The following is an 18,894-nucleotide window of genomic DNA, read 5'->3' as shown; positions in this document are numbered from 1 at the left end:
TGACCTTTAAAGTGGAGAGCCGGAGCCTGAAACATGAGATCAAACCAAAAGAACCAATATTTCCAAACATCAACTTTAAGTGGACACTCTCCCACTGTTAGCTGAAGTTCTCTGGAATGGTGATGTATACCTCCAAAGTGTACAAGGACGGTGGCAGAATAAAAATAGAACTTTCTGGATCTAACAAAATTCCACCAAATGCTTAGAGCATAGCATAACTGGTAGCTCTCATGTGCTCCGGGGACCAAAGAGAAACAATGCTGTGATATGCTATGCTATATACGTGCTTCAGCTGTTTGGTCATTCTGCTTCTGATAAAATTGTATAACCTTCACTAATTAAATCAAGAACTTAATCTAACCTTTGGGTGGGGAGGAAGACAATCTCTTTCCTTCAACCAGCAGAGCAGTGGTGAGTTTCCTATATAACAACATTATCAAAATAACACTGCTTCCTATCTTCCTGCAGGAGGTGTCAGGAGATTAAAACACTGCCTCAGATTTTCTTCGCTGGTGCTTCTTGCCCCTGCTTGCAGAAATGTCCTTCTGCCTGTTGCTTAAGTACCCTCTTTATATCTGAGGTAATAAGAATTCAATACACAGTTTAAACATCCTGACATTACTTTCCTATGTTAGCTCTAAGTCAACAACTGCTGTTTTTATATTGTCATACGGCCAATTTTTATTTTATTGGAAAATTTTGGTTTCAGTCATTCTGTAAAACTTATCTTTAGCTATTCTAGGGCAACTAGTATCAGTGCCTCTCTACTATCATGGTGACAGCATCAATTTGAGTGGACAAGAACTATTTACAGATAAAGTAGTCACAAATTATGTGACATGATTAAAAATCCACAAAAATCAGAATCTTACTACTTTTATACCTAAGGAAAAAGTTCTGCCATTTAGCATTTCATCTACTAGAAAGCAGTAGAAACTAGTATTCAAGTGGCAAAGGGGTCTGTGATAAGTTTATTATTTCCAAGACAGCTCTGACTTACTTGATTTACTTATTTTGGGGGCTTAGGGATGGGAGATAAAAATTCTTCTTCTTCTAGACTGCAACAAGCTCCATGAGGACAAAGATCATTTAGTTTGCTTACATACAAAACTCATGGTCTAGCAATTTCAATAAATGCACAAATTTAATACACAAATGAATAAATTACATGTAAAAATGAATGCTTTTACATATAAAATAGCCAATTAAGCAGTAAGTAGTTGATAACTACTATCAGCCCATCATTTGTGCTATAGGTTGTGGGAAGATAACAAAAAAAGACTTTAAGACAAATCCAGTACTTAAAGAAATTTACAGTATGGGAATTAAGGTTAGACAAATACAAATTAAACAATAAGAGAAAAACGTAAGAACTTTGCAACTGAGTATTAGTGCAGTAAGATAAAGGACACAGTCACAAAAAACTCCATCCGAGAGTGCCTGTGTTGGCAGCTTACGGTACAAGAATAAATTCTGAGGATAGATAGCAAAGGAAAAGAATAAGAGGTAGAGGAGCAAGGGAAGAGGAGATGAAGAAACAAGAAGAATCAGGAAAGATGGAGGTCAACAAATCCAATACTACAGGGATATTAAGTAGGACGCAGACTAAAAAGAGGCTCCTGGATTATAATTAGGAGGCCATCAGTGACCTTAAACAGTGCAATATCAGTAAACTAAAATGGACTAAAAGGTAAACAATATGGCTTATCTTTCGAAAATTTAACTGTGACTTAATAAAAAAGGAGAGACGCAGGATAGATAGTTTATTGAAAATTTAGGGACTAAAGGAAAGGGATTTTAAAAACCCATAAGATCCTGAGTTTTGGGAGTCACTGGAGAGAGAATGAATACAGTATGGGATCATCTGGAGTTAAGAGAGTAAGTTAAGTTTTGAAAAGGTTAAACTTGAGAGGTCTGTGGACCATCTAGATGGAGATGCCAACAGTCAGCACAAAAAGAGAAAAAAGAAAATCCTGGGGCTTGAGAAAGTGGTCAAGGCTAAAGGCATAGGTATTACTATAACCACAAAAATGCTCAATGAGGTGATATTACCCCCAAAAATAATCAGGACAAGAAAACCAAGAACAGAATTTCAAGAAACCCTGATGTTTGCAGGAGTTGAAGGAAACGGAGTCAGTAAAAGAAAATTAGAAGGAATGGTCATAAAAAAATCATAAGAAAACCAAAAGGGAATGAATTGTATTCAGAAGAACAAAGGTGAGGACAGTTTGAAGAAATAAGGAGAACTCAAACAAGACAAAGGATGGGAACTGAAAATAATCACAGACTTTAGCAACAAGAGTTTTCAATAATGACTTCATTGTAATAGTCTCCACAGAATAATGCCAGCAGAAGCTTTTGCCCCAGTCCATCTTTTATGTCTTTCTCTACCAACTTAATAAATATTGGTTTAACCACACACTTGATTCCTTGCCCTGGGATCTGGTACTATCCTAGCTTGCAAAGAGAGAAAATAAAGAACTCCATGAATCCCCCAGATCAGACACTTGGAATGAGGGGAGGCTTTTGCCATCTTTAATCCTTGGTTCTATTAATAAGACAATTTTCTTGCTCCTATAGCAAAGCCTTCACCTTAATCTCCTCTGCAGAAAGCAGATGCTGTCAAGCTCTGAGAACCTAGCCAGTTGTTTTAGAGTCTGGAAGTTTGCCACTGAGCAAAGAGAACTAAAATAGGATGGTGCTGATTATAGTGCATAGTTAATTTACTGTTTACATGCTTTTTGTTTATCTTGTACCCACTTAGATGATAAGCTCCACAAGGGCAGAACTTCTGTCACTTGTCTTGCTCACCTGAGCACTAAATAAATATTACTAACTGAATGAAAAAAAGCAAATTACAGAACACACAGCAGAAGGCTTCTGATGATATAATTTCAACCATCATGAGAATTTCGGAGCAATCATGGAAAACAGAAGAAATGCCAAAAGTCTGATCAAGCCTAGGATTGCTAGGAAAATTTACACATAAAGAAGAAAAACTGAAATTATATCTGATGCCAGTGATCAAAATCCTAGGAAAACTGTGAGCACTAATTATAATGAGTATCAATTTGATAATTAAACAAATTTCCAATAAAAAAAGACAATCCCTCAAAAAACAAATTAAGTTGAATTTTACAAACTTCAGTTTTAATGTACTTTTTTGGACAGTACACTAGATACTACTTTCCATCAAAATGGGGGACGAGTCCCATCCAAAAAAATGAGATGACAAAAAAAATGTTATGGACGAAGGAGCAAGGTAAAAACCTACAAGACCAAATAAATGAAGAGGAAATAGGAAACCTACCTGAAAAAGAATTCAGAGTAATGATAGCAAAGTTGATCCAAAATCTCGGAAATAGAATGGAGGCATGGATTGAGAAAATACAAGAAATCTTTAACATAGACCTAGAAGAACTATAAACAACAAACAAAAGGGGATGAACAACACAATAATGGAAATGAAAAATACACTAGAAGGAATCAATAGTAGAATAACTGAGACAGAAGAGCGAATAAGTGAGCTGGAAGATAGAATGGTAGAAATAAATGAGGAGAAGCAGAATAAAGAAAAAAGAATGAAAAGAGAATTGAGGACAGCTTCAGAGACCTCTGGGACAACATTAAATGTACCAACGTTCGAATTATAGGGGTCCCAGAAGAAGAAGAGAAAGAGAAAGGATCTGAGAAAATATTTGAAGAGATTATAGTCAAAAACTGCCCTAATATGGGAAAAGAGCGAGCCACCCATGTCCAGGAAGCACAGTGTCCCATACAGGATAAACCCTAGCATAACACAGTGAGATACATATTAATCAAACTAACAAAAATTAAATTCAAAGAAAAAGTATTAAAAGTGGCAAGGGAAAACAACAAATAACATACAAAGGAATCCCCCTAAGGTTATCAGCTGATTTTTCAGCAGAAACTCTGCAGGCCACAAAGGACTGGCAGTATATATTTAAAGTGATGAAAGGGAAAAACCTACAACCAAGATTACTCTACCCAGAAAGGATCTCATTCAGATTCGATGGAGAAATCAAAAGCTTTACAGACAAGCAAAAGCTAAGAGAATTCAGCACGCCAAACCAGCTTCACAGCAAATGCTAAAGGAATTTCTCTAGGTGGGAAACACAAGAGAAGAAAAAGACCCACAAAAGCAAACCCAAATCAATTAAGAAAATGGTAATAGGAACATACATATCAATAATCACCTTGAATGTAAATGGATTAAATGCTGCAACTGAAAGACAGAGACTGGGTGAATGGATACAAACACAAGACCTGCATACATGCTGTCTAGAAGAGACCCACTTCAGACTTAGGGACACATACAGACTGAACGTGACGTGATGGAAAAAGATATTCCATGCAAATGGAAATCACAAGAAAGCTGGAGTAGCAATACTCATATCAGATAAAATAGACTTTAAAATAAAGAATGTCACAAGAGACAAGGAAGGACACTACATAATGATCAACGGATCAATCCAAGGAGATATACGAGATAGATTTAATTGATATTTATAGGACATTCCATCCAAAAACAGCAGATTACACTTTCTTCTCAAGTGCACACAGACATTCTCCAGGATAGATCACATCTTGGGTCACAAATCAAGCCTCAGTAAATTTAAGAAAATTGAAATCATATCAAGCATCTTTTCCAACCACAACGTTATGAGATTAGAAATCAGTTACAGGAAAAAAACTGTAAAAAAACATAAACACATGGATGCTAAACAGTGCACTGCTAAATAACCAAAGATCACTGAAGAAATCAAAGAAGAAATGAAAATATTTCTAGAAACAAATGACAATGAAAACACGATGGCCCAAAACCTATGGGATGCAACAAAAGCAGTTCTAAGAGGGAAGTTTATAGCAATTCAATCTCACCTCAAGAAACAAGATAAGTATCAAATAAACAATCTAACTTTACACCTAAAGCAACTAGAAAAAGAAGAACAAAGAAAACCAAAGTTAGTAGAAGAAATCATAAAGATCAGAGCAGAAATAAATGAAAAAGAAGGTGCGTGCCCCGGTCCAGGAAGATCCCACATGCCGCGGAGCGGCTAGGCCCGTGAGCTATGGCCGCTGAACCTGCGCGTCCGGAGCCTGTGCTCCAAAACGGGAGAGGCCACAACAGTGAGAGGCCCGTGAACCGCAAGAAAAAAAAGATCAGAGCAGAAATAAATGAAATAGAAATGAAGAAAACAACAGTAAAGATCAATAAAACTAAAATTTGATTTTGAGACGATAAACAAAATTGATAAACCTTTAGCCAGACTCATCAAGAAAAAAGGGGAGAGGAACTCAAATCAATAAAATTAGAAATGAAAAAGGAGAAATTACAACAGACACCACAGAAATACAAAGCATGCTAAGCGATTACTACAAGCAACTCTATGCCAATAAAATGGACAGCCTGGAAGAAATGGACAAATTCTTAGAAAGGTATAACCTTCCAAGACTGAACCAGGAAGAATAGAAAATATGAACAGACCAATCTCAAGTAAGGAAACTGAAACTGTAATTTAAAATCTTCCAGCAAACAAAAATCCAGGACAAGATGGCTTCACAGGTGAATTCTATCAAACAGAGAAGAGTTAACACCTATCCTTCTCAAACTCTTCCAAAAAACTGCAGAGGGAGGAACACTCCCAAACCCATTCTACAAGGCCACCATCACCCTGATACCAAAACCAGACAAAGATATCACAAAAAAAGAAAATTACACACCAATATATCTATCACTGATGAACACAGATGCAAAATTCCTCAACAAAATACTAGCAAACAGAATCCAACAGCATATTAAAAAGAACATACACCGTGATAAAGTGGAATTTATCCCAGAGATGCAAGGATTCTTCAATATACGCAAATCAAACAATGCAATACACCATACTAACAAATTAAAGAATAAAAACCATATGATCATCTCAACAGATGCAGAAGAAGCTTTTGACAAAATTCAACACCCACTTATGATAAAAACTCTCCAGAAAGTGGGGATAGAGGGAACCTACCTCAACTTAATAAAGGCCATATACGACAAACCAACAGCAACATCATTCTCAATGTTGAAAAACTGAAAGCATTTTCTCTAAGCTCAGGAACAAGACAAGGTGTCCACTCTCACTACTATTATTCAACATAGTTTATGAAGCCCTAGCCATGGCAATCAGAGAAGAAAAACAAATAAAAGGAATACAAATTATAAAAGATGAAGTAAAACTGTCACTGCTTGCTGATGACATGATACTATACACAGAAAATCCTCAAGATGCTACCAGAAAACTACTAGAACTAATCAATGAATTTGGGAAGGTTGCAGGCAGTATACAAAATTAAGGCACAGAAATCTCTGGCATTCCTATACACTAACAATGAAAGACCAGAAAGAGAAATTAAGGAAACAATCCCATTTACCACTGCAACAAAAAGAATAAAATACCTAGGAATAAACCTACCTAAGGAGGCATAAGACCTGCATGCAGAAAACTATAAGACACTAATGAAAGAAATCAAAGACAATGCAAACAGGTGGAGAAATATAACATGCTCCTGGATTGGAAGAATCAATATTGTAAAAATGACTATCCTACCCAAAGCAAAAAAAAAATGACTATCCTACCCAAAGGTTCAAGGCAATCCCTATCAAATTACCAATGATATTTTTCACAGAACGAGAACAAAAAATTATACAGTTTGTATGGAAACACAAAAGACCCCGAACAGCCAAAGCAATCTTGAGAAAAAAAAACAGAGCTGGAGGAATCAGGATCCCTGACTTCAGACTATACTACAAAGTTACAGTAATCAAGACAGTATGGTACTGGCACAAAAACAGAAATATAGATCAATGGAACAGGATAGAAAGCCGAGAGATAAACCCACACACCTATGGTCACCTAATCTATGACAAAGGAGGCAAGAATATACAATGGAGAAAAGACAGCCTCTTCAATAAATGGTGCTGGGAAAACTGGACAACTACACGAAAAAGAATAAAATTAGAACACTATCTAAAGCCATACACAAAAATAAACTCCAAATGGATTAAAGACCTAAATGTAAGATCATACACTATAAAACTCTTCTAGGAAAACATAGGAAAAACACTCTTTCACATAAATCACAGCAAGATCTTTTATGACCACTTCCTAGAGTAATGATAATAAAAATAAGCAAATGGGACCTAATGAAACTTAAAAGCTTTTGCACAGCAAAGGAAACCATAAATAAGGTGAAAAGACAATCACGGAATGGGAGAAAATATTTGCAAACGAAGCAATGGACAACGGATTAATCTCCAAAATATACAAACAGCTCATGCAGCTCAGTATCAAAAAAACAAACCACCGAATCAAAAAATGGGCGGAAGACCTAAATAGATATTTGCAGATGACACTATACATAGAAAAGAAGACATACACATGGCCAAGAGGAACATGAAAAGATGCTCAACATCACTAATTATTAGAGAAATGCAAATCAAAACTACAATGAGGTTATCACCTCACACCGGTCAGAATGGCAATCATCAAAAAATTTACAAACAATAAATGCTGGAATGGGTGCAGAGAAAAGGAAACCCTCTTGCACTGTTGGTGGGAATGTAAATGAATACAGCCACTGTGGAAAACAGTATGGAGGTTCCTTAAAAAACTAAAAATAGAACTACCATATGGACCCAGGAATCCCACTCCTGGGCATACCATGAGAAAACCATAATTCAAAGAGACACATGTACCCCAATGTTCATTGTAGCACTATTTACAATAGCCAGGACATGGAAACAACCTAAATGTCCATCAGCAGATGAATGGATAAAGAAGATGTGGTACATATATATAACGGAATATTACTCAGCCATAAAAAGAAATGAAATTGGGTCATTTGTAGAGATGTGGCTAAACCTAGAATCTGTCATACAGAGTGAAGTAAGTCAGAAAGAGAAAAACAAGTATTGTCTATTAATGCATATATGTGGAATCTAGAAAAATGGTACAGATGAACCTATTTGCAGGGCAGGAATAGAAACGCAAATGTAGAGAATGGACAAGTGGACACAGTGGAGGAAGGGGAGGGTGGGATGAATTGGGAGATTAGATTTGACATAAATACACTACCACGTGTAAAACAGATAGCTGGTGGGAACCTGTTGTATGGCACAAGTAGCTCAGCTCCATGTATAACTGAATCACTTTGCTGTACAGCAGAAATTAACACAACATTGTAAATCAATCATACTTCAATAGAAAATTTATTTTAATTTAAAAAAATGGGGTCAGGGGAGACTGGGAGAAACGCTAAATATGCAAGAAAGTCACTTTACAATGGAAAAGTTTGGGAAATGTTCTGAAGAGTTGGTAATGCCTCAGGGATTTAAAGGACTTACTTGGAAGTTGGGGGGAAAATAATGAATTTGTATAGGTAAACAAGTGAAAACTTTTAACAGTCTAGTATAAAAAGCTTATTTATTTATAGTGGTAACTTCTTACTACATTAATAAAAATTAGCATATTAATATACCACACAGGTATACCAACAATTATTTTTAAAAATAGTTTTAGTTTTAAAATCTAATTGTAATATCAACACATGCTCATTATAGTAAATTTGGAAAATATAGAAAAATAGAATAAAGAACAAAAAAATCACCCATAATTCCAGCACCTAAATATAACCATTGTTGGCATTTTGTTGTACATTCTTGTTCTTCTATGCACATGTAGAAATGCTTTAAACAAACCTTCAATAATTCTGTGTCCTGTTTTTGAAATCTCACATTATATAATGACCAACTTCCTGTGCCACTAGATACTCTTCAAAATAACAATTTTAAATGGTTGTTTGATAGTCCATCCTACAGACAACTTAAAAGTTATTCTTAACAACCCTGTTCAGAAATCTTTGACATCTTCAAAGATTATTTTTCTTGGGAATGATTCCTAGAGGTAGGACCACGAAATCAAAAGGTATAAACATTTTAAGGTTCCTGACATATGCTGCCTAATTGCTTTCCAGAAGGAACATACCATTTTAAACTCTCTATACCATATACAGAATGTCCCATTAAAGAAAATCCTTTATTACTTTGTGAATAATTTTTCCTTCACTTAAAATTTTAAATAATATATAAATAGGTAAAACTAAAATACATTTTAAATGATAAGAGTACCGTAATATAAATCTGAGCAACTGAATTGGTATGAGGTGTCTACCTAAGACACCCAGCCAAGCAAAGTTAGTTACTGAAGCACCAGAAAGACAGCTCCATGAAAAGGATCAAGAAGATATTATAAGAATGTAACTAGTATTAGTTTTATATCCAAATAAGAAAAATGTCGGAACTGTACTCTTCATGCTCCTATTCAAAGAAAGTACGCTTAAGTATTCCTTAAGGAATATTGAACTGTCAAGGAATATTGTAAATAGAAATTCTAGGATCTCAGGAAAAGAAATTCAAGAGACAATAAAATGTAATATACTCAGGTCTAAAGAAAATGCAAAATAAAGCTGCTAATTAGATTAACTGTTAATACAAGAGACATTTTTACAAGGTACAGTACCTGATTAGAACTGGCTTTTTCAAGTCTGTCAATCATAATTTCAAATTGCAAAGGCTTAATTTCCATCTTTCTGTTAAGTCTATTTAATAAGGTCTCATCTTCTGAATCCATATCATAATCTGGTTGTTCGTTGTCTAGATTAAAGGCTAGAAAAGAAAAAAAAATTCTTCAAACTCATTAGAAATCATGGAGTTATATAGTGTTTATATTCAACCACAGAATACTCCCAAAGTATAAAGCATTGACCAAAGAGGAGTTCACGAGCAGACATCAAAAAACTGGTTTTAGAGACTCAGTTGAAGAAAAAATAAATTTAAATTCACATATGATTTAAAGTTTCACAGAACAGTAGAAACAGCAACTAGAATTTTTTATTTTAAAAATAAAGGGTCACAAATATATATATTAAAATATAAAGTAGCAATTATAAAAAAAGATATTTATTCACATGGTAGTTGGTAGCATAAAGAGAAGCTATGGAACAAAATTAACAGTCCAGAAATAAACTCAAGTATAAAATATATGATGGGAATGGCATTTCAAATCACTGGAGATAAAACAGATTTAAACAACAAAAAAAAAGAGGTGCTGGCCTGACAGACTAGTTTTCTTTAAAAATAAATAAATAAATAAATAAAATTAACATTTGCAACATTATAGATGGACCTGAGGGCATTATGCTAAAGGAAATAAGTCAGAGAGAGACAAATAACGTATGATCTCATTTCTATGTGGAACCTAAAAAACAACCCAAACTCACAGAAAGTGATCAGACTTGTGGTTACCAGAGGCAGAGGGTGGGAGGAAGGCGAAATAGAGGAAGCTGGAGGAGGAGGAGGAGTATGAAAGATAAGCAAAAATTGATAGGAAAGTATAACTTTCAAAATTTCACTTTTTTGGGGTAGTTTCTTCTCTTGGCTATCTATCAGGCTTTATCATCCATCAACAAAGAGAACCAATATGGCACGTTATCAAAAGATACTGCTTGGAATATTCTTAGGGATGTGAGCTAACAGCAAGAAATCTGCTGTTTAAAATGAAATCTTCTTTAAGGATTGCCTAGCTCTGAGAAGTTGAATTCTGAATCTGCCCAGAAATTTATTTCTGGGCCCCTGAAGTCAACTGCTTCTTTTTATGAACTGACAAAAATCAGCATGAGGTACTCACTAATATTTAGAATAGACCACTATAATTTGAGTTACATTAGTACTATAAAAAGTATAGACATTCCTGCTATAACATGATATATGAGTTCCTCAAAAAAAAAATCCTCTATATGCAAAATCGTACACCAAAAATAACAGGCTTATGTAAAATCTATGTAACTTTGTGTTATCAGAGTCCAAGCAAACCATAAACGTTACAGTAGACGGCCACGTAAGCCACTCAGAATAGCTGGCTACTACCTCAAGGGATACTAAAAATGCACAAAAATAACAGAACGGAATTGCTGGCTTGTGGATACTGAGAGAACACAGACTGTAAGGGAACTTGGCACGTTGGGGCTCCAGCAGGAAATGCAACCTGCCGCTATATGAGAGCTGTGCAAGGCTGGTGGGTATACCTTTCTGGGAAAGGAATCTTAGGTGCAGGCACTCATTTTTAATTTTTTTAATATAGAGTTGAAAGGACTCTTTCCATGTCGAGCAGTCAAGGAAAGTCTTTGCTCCTCCCTACCGAAGATTTTAATCCTTCTGTTGCTATTCCAGCCCCCTTGGGCAAAGAAAAAGCATAAAAGAACCAGGACAACTTCCATGCAGTATTGACCTCATTCCCCCCTCTTATTGATTGTTGTTGAGCTAACTGGTATCATAAACACTTGGCAGAGTAGTCTGTACAGCAGATCTGTATTACTAAGGACAAAAGTAATAATTTTATCTAGATCACCTGTCCTGATATTATTTTTCTTATAAAATCCTAAATGATACAGATTCCCCATGTCATAGTTCTTTTTGTAATGAATGAGATATTGTTTATAAATCTACCAATTGATAAATAAATGAGAGAAATGTATATAAAAATATTTCACAGGCAATCAACTACATAATTATATAAGCATCTATGTTACTACTCACATTCAATTTGCATTCAAAGGGCTTTTTTTTGGATGGGGGTGTCAAGTGAAAGTGTTTTATTTTTTTAATGTGGTAAAATACAAGTAACAAAATTTATTATCTTATCCATTTTTAAGTGTACAGCTTAGTGATATTAGGTACACTCACAATGCTGTGCAATCATCAACACCATCCATCTCTAGAAATCACAAGAAGGATTTTATAATTTCCTACTACCATTTCTTGCTTATGCTACCAAAAATATGGATATACTCAGTACTATCTAGAAATACCTATCTCCTACATGTATCACAGAAACAGTTTACAGAGTAAATCAAAAGATGTTTGTAAAACATACAAAATCCTGGTTTAGTACTAATTCAACTTATTAAGTGCTTACTTAATACGTCAGGTAGAAAGCTAGGTATAGTAGATGAAGAGATGAATCCCTGTCTGTAGTTCCTCATTTGGAGTATGACAGTATTGACTTATACCTGTAAACACTCCTGTATAGGAAAAGAACTTTCTGTCTCTCAAGATTTTCCTCCCAAACACACATACCTGGTGGTCACTGGGCTTAGAACATTGTGTGTGTGTGTGTGTGTGTGTGTGTGTGTGTGTGTGTGTGTGTTTAAAAATCATTACTTATTTATTTCTCCCGCAGTGCATCCCAAGTCTCTCCTACATCTGGTTAGTTCCAAAACTATTCAAATCCAGAACCGGTCCAGCAATGCAGCTGCCTGCAGCCGAGCCTGGGAAGTGTCAGATACCTGCCAAGGTGTTGCAAGGCATGGGCTGTGTCCAGAGATGGAAGCGTGGAAAGCAGTCCTCCCAGTACCACTCAGCGCCAGGTCTGTCAAGCACCTGGCTCAGGTGGGGCTTAGAATACTGTTTGTTCGTCTTAACAAAGTATTATAGTATATCCTTCGAATTACATGACCATATCCCAGTTTACATCTTTTCTGTCCTCTGATTTAGAGGAGCGGTATGGCTATATATCATGCTTCTTTTGGATACTTGCAGTAAAGAGGTTAACTTGGGTACATATTTCTGAATTCTAGTTCTTTGGAAGGAAATTGCACCCTTGATGGATACTGTGTGCTACAGATGAGAACGATTCAATTTCCATTCCAAATGAGTAAACCCTTTTAAAACAAGCCTGGCAATATCCCTCATGTTCTTCCTTTCCTACCAAGTCCCAGGCAATATGGCTCTAGGAAATAAAGAGGAAAAAAGGCCATTCTGCCATCGAAAAGAGAGTGACCACAGAATATACTACCAATATTCACAAACACATCCATGGAACATGCACCTCATATATCGAGAAATCTGAAAACTCACCATGAAGGAGATGGAAACACCTCATGTGTATACTGCTAACAAGCTCAACAAAGCTGTCTGGACTAAAAGATTAGGAATGCACCCAACCATATTTGGGCTTGTTTATTCAGAAAACATCATTAACATGAAGATTTGCTGAAGAAGCTCTATACACTGGTCACCTATGTACATATCCTCACTTTCAACTTGCAGAGGGACAGGAGAGCAGTTTACAAATCTGAAGACCAGAAGGCTTTGCATTTCTTCCTTCCACACAGCATAGAGTAACAGGCATCTTGTAAAACAATGGGCAAACTAGGGTCATCTGTGTGGTCTACAATGCATCTAATAATAAGCTAGTCTGCATGCAAGACCCTAATGAGAAACTGAATTGTGCTCATCAATAGCGCACAATACCTAGCAAAGGTACAAGTCCCACTATGCACTGTCCCTGAGTCACAAGGGGCAAAGCTGACTCCTAAGAAGAAAATTTAAACAAAAGCAGTCAAAAAATTAAAAACAAATATGATTAAGAAGGAAAACTTCTGAAGGAGTTCCTCCTCCACAGCAGACAAAGCTTCCTGAGAGCTTCGCTTCAAGGTCTGGCCAATGTGGTCAAGTGGCTAAGCAGATCGCTTTATGTGCTCAAGAGCGAGAAACTGGAGTTCCATCTAAGGAAGATCAGGGCCCTCAGAGGCAGACTCTTCTCCCTCCCATCTTAGTTCAAAAACCAACCAACCAAACAAAACCCCAACAGACAGTTATTATGATAAAAAGTAATTGTTTAAAATCACAATAAAGTTACTAACAAGGAGAAAAAAAAGGGCTGTCCAATCCACCTTGAATACTTCCAGTGAAGGCGCAGACAGATGTATTGTTTGACAGCTGCTTCTTACACTGAGTCAGTATCTGTCTTGTATATTTCTTTCTTTTCTTTTTTTTTTTTTTTTTTTTGCGGTACGCGGGCCTCTCACTGTTGTGGCCTCTCCCGTTGCGGAGCACAGGCTCCGGACGCGCAGGCTCAGCGGCCATGGCTCACGGGCCCAGCCGCTCCGCGGCATGTGGGATCTTCCCGGACCGGGGCATGAAGCCGTGTTCCCTGCATCGGCAGGCGGACCCTCAACCACTGCGCCACCAGGGAAGCCCTGTCTTGTATATTTCTTCTTCCACACCTCAAACAATTAAGTTTACTTTCATATTAAAGAAAAAATTTTCACCTAAAAATTCACTCATCCACACATTTTTTTCTTCAATTTGAAACAGGAACAAACCATAAACAATACTCTTTTTGAGATTTAAAACAGTTTCACATGTAGATAAAGTGATATAAACAAGAGAACAGCAATTCCTGATTTTAAACTTTTTTTATTATCAAAATTACTCCATTTTTATTAGGGAACATTTTTTACCTAAAGTTGCTTGTCTTCTGAACAGGAATCAAAGAAAAGGCTGCAGACACTAAAGGCCATGAGAATGGAGACAATATTTATTACTATGCTTTCAGATTCCTTTCCTTATGAGTTTATTTTCTCTGAAGATCAACATATATCATTAAGGGTCTATAATATGCTAGGTTCTAACAACAGAAAGGAAGAATGGGAATACTCAAGATTGTAAAAAAATTTTTTAAATCTACGTGCAACCTGTCAAGAGGAAAACTAGAATAAACAAAATATGCTGGGAGATCTAGACTCCAATTACCTTTACCCAAATTATACAGTAGTTACTCTTCTCTAGTAAACAGAGGGTAAAAATCTTAAAAAATAATAGTTCCGGGACTTCCCTGGTGGTGCAGTGGTTAAGAATCCGCCTGCCAATGCGGGGGACACGGGTTTGATCCCTGGTCCGGGAAGATCCCATGTGCCACGGAGCAACTAACCCCATGTGCCACAACTACTGAGCCTGTGCTCTAGATCCCGCGAGCCACAACTACTAAGCCCATGCGCCAAAACTACTGAAGCCTGCGTGCTCTAGGGCCCGTGTGCCGCAACTACTGAGCCCACGTGCTGCAACTACTGAAGCCCACGTGCCCAGAGCCTGTGCTCCACAACAAGAGAAGCCACTATAATGAGAAGTCCATGCAACGCAACGAAGAGCAGACCTCGCTCGCCACAACTAGAGAAAGTCTGCGTGCAGCAACAAAGAGCCACTGCAGCCAAAAAAATTAAAAAAGTAATAGTTCCTAAGGGTAGTTGCAGACCAGAACCCCAATGTTCAATTAATCATGTAATTCCCTTTCCTTGTGTTGGTGGAAAAACAACAGGTGTGGAGGAAAATTACATAACTAAAAAATGGTTACTCAATATTTAATACAGTAAAAATCTCACTGTCATAAAGTAAACTTTGGATAATTTTCACTTTTAAAAAGTTTTTTTCCTTATTCCTGGAATCCATTTTGAATTTTCTCTTTCAAATCTCCTTGTTACCTTTTCTTTTCTTTTCCTAGTACACCAGGGTCATATTAAAAAGCAAGACAAAACAAAAAAGTGTACAAATAATAAAGAGTTACATGATCCAGAGTTGGAAACATCTTATCTTACAGATCAGAAAACTGAGGTTAAGAACTCTGGTGAGTTGAGCACAGGTTTCAGGGTCTTGACTCAGAGCTCAGTGCTTCTCCCACTACACCACACAGTTGCTAAATTAAACCCTTCTAATCATAATAGCTGTAATAAAAAGTTCTTTGTCAACGGGAAATAAATTAAAAGACTGTTTTTGTTCAGCCATGGACTTAAATGATTAAGATAATAAATTACATACATTTAATAACCAAAGATAAAAAAGATTAATTTACAAATAAAACAAATGCCAGTTGACTACAATGCATGTAAAAGAAGATACTGCGAACCCAGTGCACCAGGGACTCAAGGATTTGTTAAAAACAAAAAATTAAAATTAAAATGAGAATGAACTCTAATAAGACTTTCCCACTTAAAGTTATTTTACATCTAGAAAATGTCCAACATTTACCTATGAATCATCAATGATAATTTTTTTTAACGTAAAAAGAAGCAACATTGGGCTTCCCTGTGGTGCAGTGGTTGAGAATCTGCCTGTTAATGCAGGGGACACGGGTTCGAGCCCTGGTCTGGGAGGATCCCACATGCCGCGGAGCAACTAGGTCCGTGAGCCACAGCTACTGAGCCTGTGCGTCTGGAGCCTGTGTTCCGCAACAAGAGAGGCCGCGATAGTGAGGCCCGCGCACCGCGGTGAAGAGTGGCCCCCGCTGGCCACAACTAGAGAAAGCCCTCGCACAGAAACCAAGACCCAACACAGCATAAATAAATAAACAAAACTCCTACCCCCAACATCTTCTTTAAAAAAAAAAAAAGAAGCAACATTATACAAAGCTCCTACTTTCATGCATCTTCAAATTTCCTAAATGCTTATTACTTCTGGACACTATTTGCCAATATCCAATCCCTTTTTGTTTCTTTTTTTTTTTCTTTCTTTCTTTTTTCCCCCAATCCCTTTGATGCAAGCAACAAAATAAGACAGAGGCACTAGTGCACCTTGTTTTGTAAAGGTTCTTCTTTGAAAGTATTAACAGTAACACTTATAAGAGTGTCATTCACTTAAAAACTCTCTAGTCTACCTCTTCTTCAAGCTCTGCATTTCCTTTCTTATACAACTTTCCAAAATTATGTTTATTAATCCTTTGAACCCAGTAACAACGAACATTGACTATACAACATGTACAACATGTGTAACAGGCTCCCAGCTAAATTAAGATAGATAACTACACCGTAAAGCATAGAGAAAGTGGTGAAAGGTAATTCCAGACAGAGAGGGTAGCAGGAAAAAAGACAGAGAATATGCTTAACTACAAAAGACATAAATTATCAATAATGAGTTTGGATAGGAGGCTATATGATTCCAATGTACCTTCAAATAGTAGGACAAAAATTCAAAACCATATGCCCACGGAAGCTGCATGCACATATATAAAATGTATATATATATTTTTAAAGTAGAGTTGAAGAGTTTTACAAGTCTAGCATCAGCAGTGCTATTGCATATCTAAATCTCAGTTAAATGGAACCCAGTGGACACTAAAGTGGGCTCTGACCAGGTAGACCTGTGAACTAGGAAGCAGTTGGAATAAAATATATTCCTAAGATCCCATATACTTAACTCTAAGGGAGTCCAGGGATCTGACAAAGGCTCATAAGTCTCTCCTTGACATAAGTAGCATAAAAGCCTTTAAAACAGTGTTTCTCAAACTTACGCATTCACCAGAATCATCTGATTGAATCAAAGAGATTGCTGAGATTGCTGACCAGTTTCTTTTCTTTTTTTTTTTTTTTTTTTTGCGGTACGTGGGCCTCTCACTGTTGTGGCCTCTCACTTCGCGGAGCACCGGCTCCGGACGTGCAGGCCCAGTGGCCATGGCTCACGGGCCCAGCCGCTCCGCGGCATGTGGGATCTTCCCGGACCGGGGCACGAACCCGCATCCCCTGCATCGGCAGGCGGACTCGCAACCACTGCGCCACCAGGGAAGCCCGATGACCAGTTTCTGACCCAGTAGATCTGGAGTGTGGCTTGTGAATTTGTTTTTCTAACAAGTTCCCAGGTGATGCTGGACAACATTTTGAAGACCTCTAACCTAAACCCAAGTCTTCACTCTTAAAAGATTATAAACTTTACTTATTCCTAATGTGAAATACAATGAATTTTAAAAATTCTTGTATTGTTAAGATCCTCAGGCTTCAAATAACTTCCAGATACTTAATGATGAACTAGTATATCTCAAAGTTCAGAAACAACCCAAGCACCATCTCCTCCTCTGCTTGGAGCTCTCCAAGGTTCTGATAACCTCCAAATCTAGCTGTTCTAAATGTTGTACCAAGAGATCATATGAATCTTGATAAAGTCAAAATTCCTGACTTTGATTCTCCAAGATTTCCTACTGTTATAAGACTTGACTAGAGACCTTACTTACACTTTCTTCCCAATGTACAGAAAAAGAAAGTGAAGTGCAGAAGAGTTCAAGGCCACTTTTTACAAGATCATATAGTGATCCAAGGCCGTCTACCAACTAATTTATTCTAAAAGGAGTTCCAGGTTTATACTATAATCAGGATTATTCTCGTAGTCTTTCTGCAGACTAGCCAACAAATTACATTCCTCTCCCACTTTGAAGAATTCACTTTTTATGTTTAAAAAAAGTATTACTGGTCAAAATCAGTTACAATGACTACAACTATGGGAACCACAGACCATGAGAATGGGTAAGTGGATACTCTGAATTTTCGGGTAGAGATTTTCATAGTTAGAGAGGGGAAAGAGGCTAATAATATTAGATGGGACCCAGGGGGGTGTGACAGTGATTAAAAAAAAAGGTGTATAAAGATAATGATCCCTTTATTCTCCCTCAAATTATGCTTTTTCTTATTAGTCTTCTCTTTTCTCCTCCTTCAGATTCTTCCTCCCGTGTTTTCTAACAACTCAATAGACAACTGGGCAAGTAACAGTTCAGGACATAAAAATACTAATGGATTCTAAACACATTAAAAGATCTTCAACCTCATTCATAATAATAAATCCAAATTAAAACTATACTGAGAAATCAGAGTAAAGTCTGGGTTTTAGGTAATAATAATAACGTACCAATATGGTTTCTTAGATTCAACACATGTGCCACAGTAATGCATGATGATAATATTAGAGGAAACTGAAACTGGATGAAAGGTATACAGGAACACTCTGTACTACCTTCACAACTTTCCTGTAAATCTAAAATTTTTCCAAAATCAAAAGTTTATTTAAAAAAAAATTACTACTGATACACTGAGGTGTATCATCTCTTACCTACCAACCTGGCAAAAATAAAAAAATTCAAAAGCAATCTTTTGACCAGGATATGGGGAAACAAGCTCTCTCATACTTTGCTAATGGACATACAAACTGGTATACCCTTACAGAGGGCAATTTGA

The 18,894-nt window shown here is 36.8% G+C and overlaps 1 protein-coding gene across 1 annotated transcript in view; it reads right to left on the bottom strand.

Moving 5' to 3' along the window:
• EPC2 (enhancer of polycomb homolog 2) overlaps positions 1-18,894 on the bottom strand; it is a 108,381-nt gene that overhangs the window by 31,317 nt on the left and 58,170 nt on the right. The window contains exon 3 of the mRNA XM_007117946.4: positions 9,585-9,730. Coding sequence (XP_007118008.1) covers positions 9,585-9,730 — 146 coding nt within the window. The remainder of the gene's footprint in view (positions 1-9,584; positions 9,731-18,894) is intronic.

Source organism: Physeter macrocephalus, chromosome 2 (assembly GCF_002837175.3).
Source record: "Physeter macrocephalus isolate SW-GA chromosome 2, ASM283717v5, whole genome shotgun sequence".
Taxonomy (NCBI): Eukaryota; Metazoa; Chordata; class Mammalia; order Artiodactyla; family Physeteridae; genus Physeter; species Physeter macrocephalus.
The sequence above is the reverse complement of the archived record's forward strand: the minus strand, read 5'-3'. Positions and strand labels throughout refer to the sequence as shown.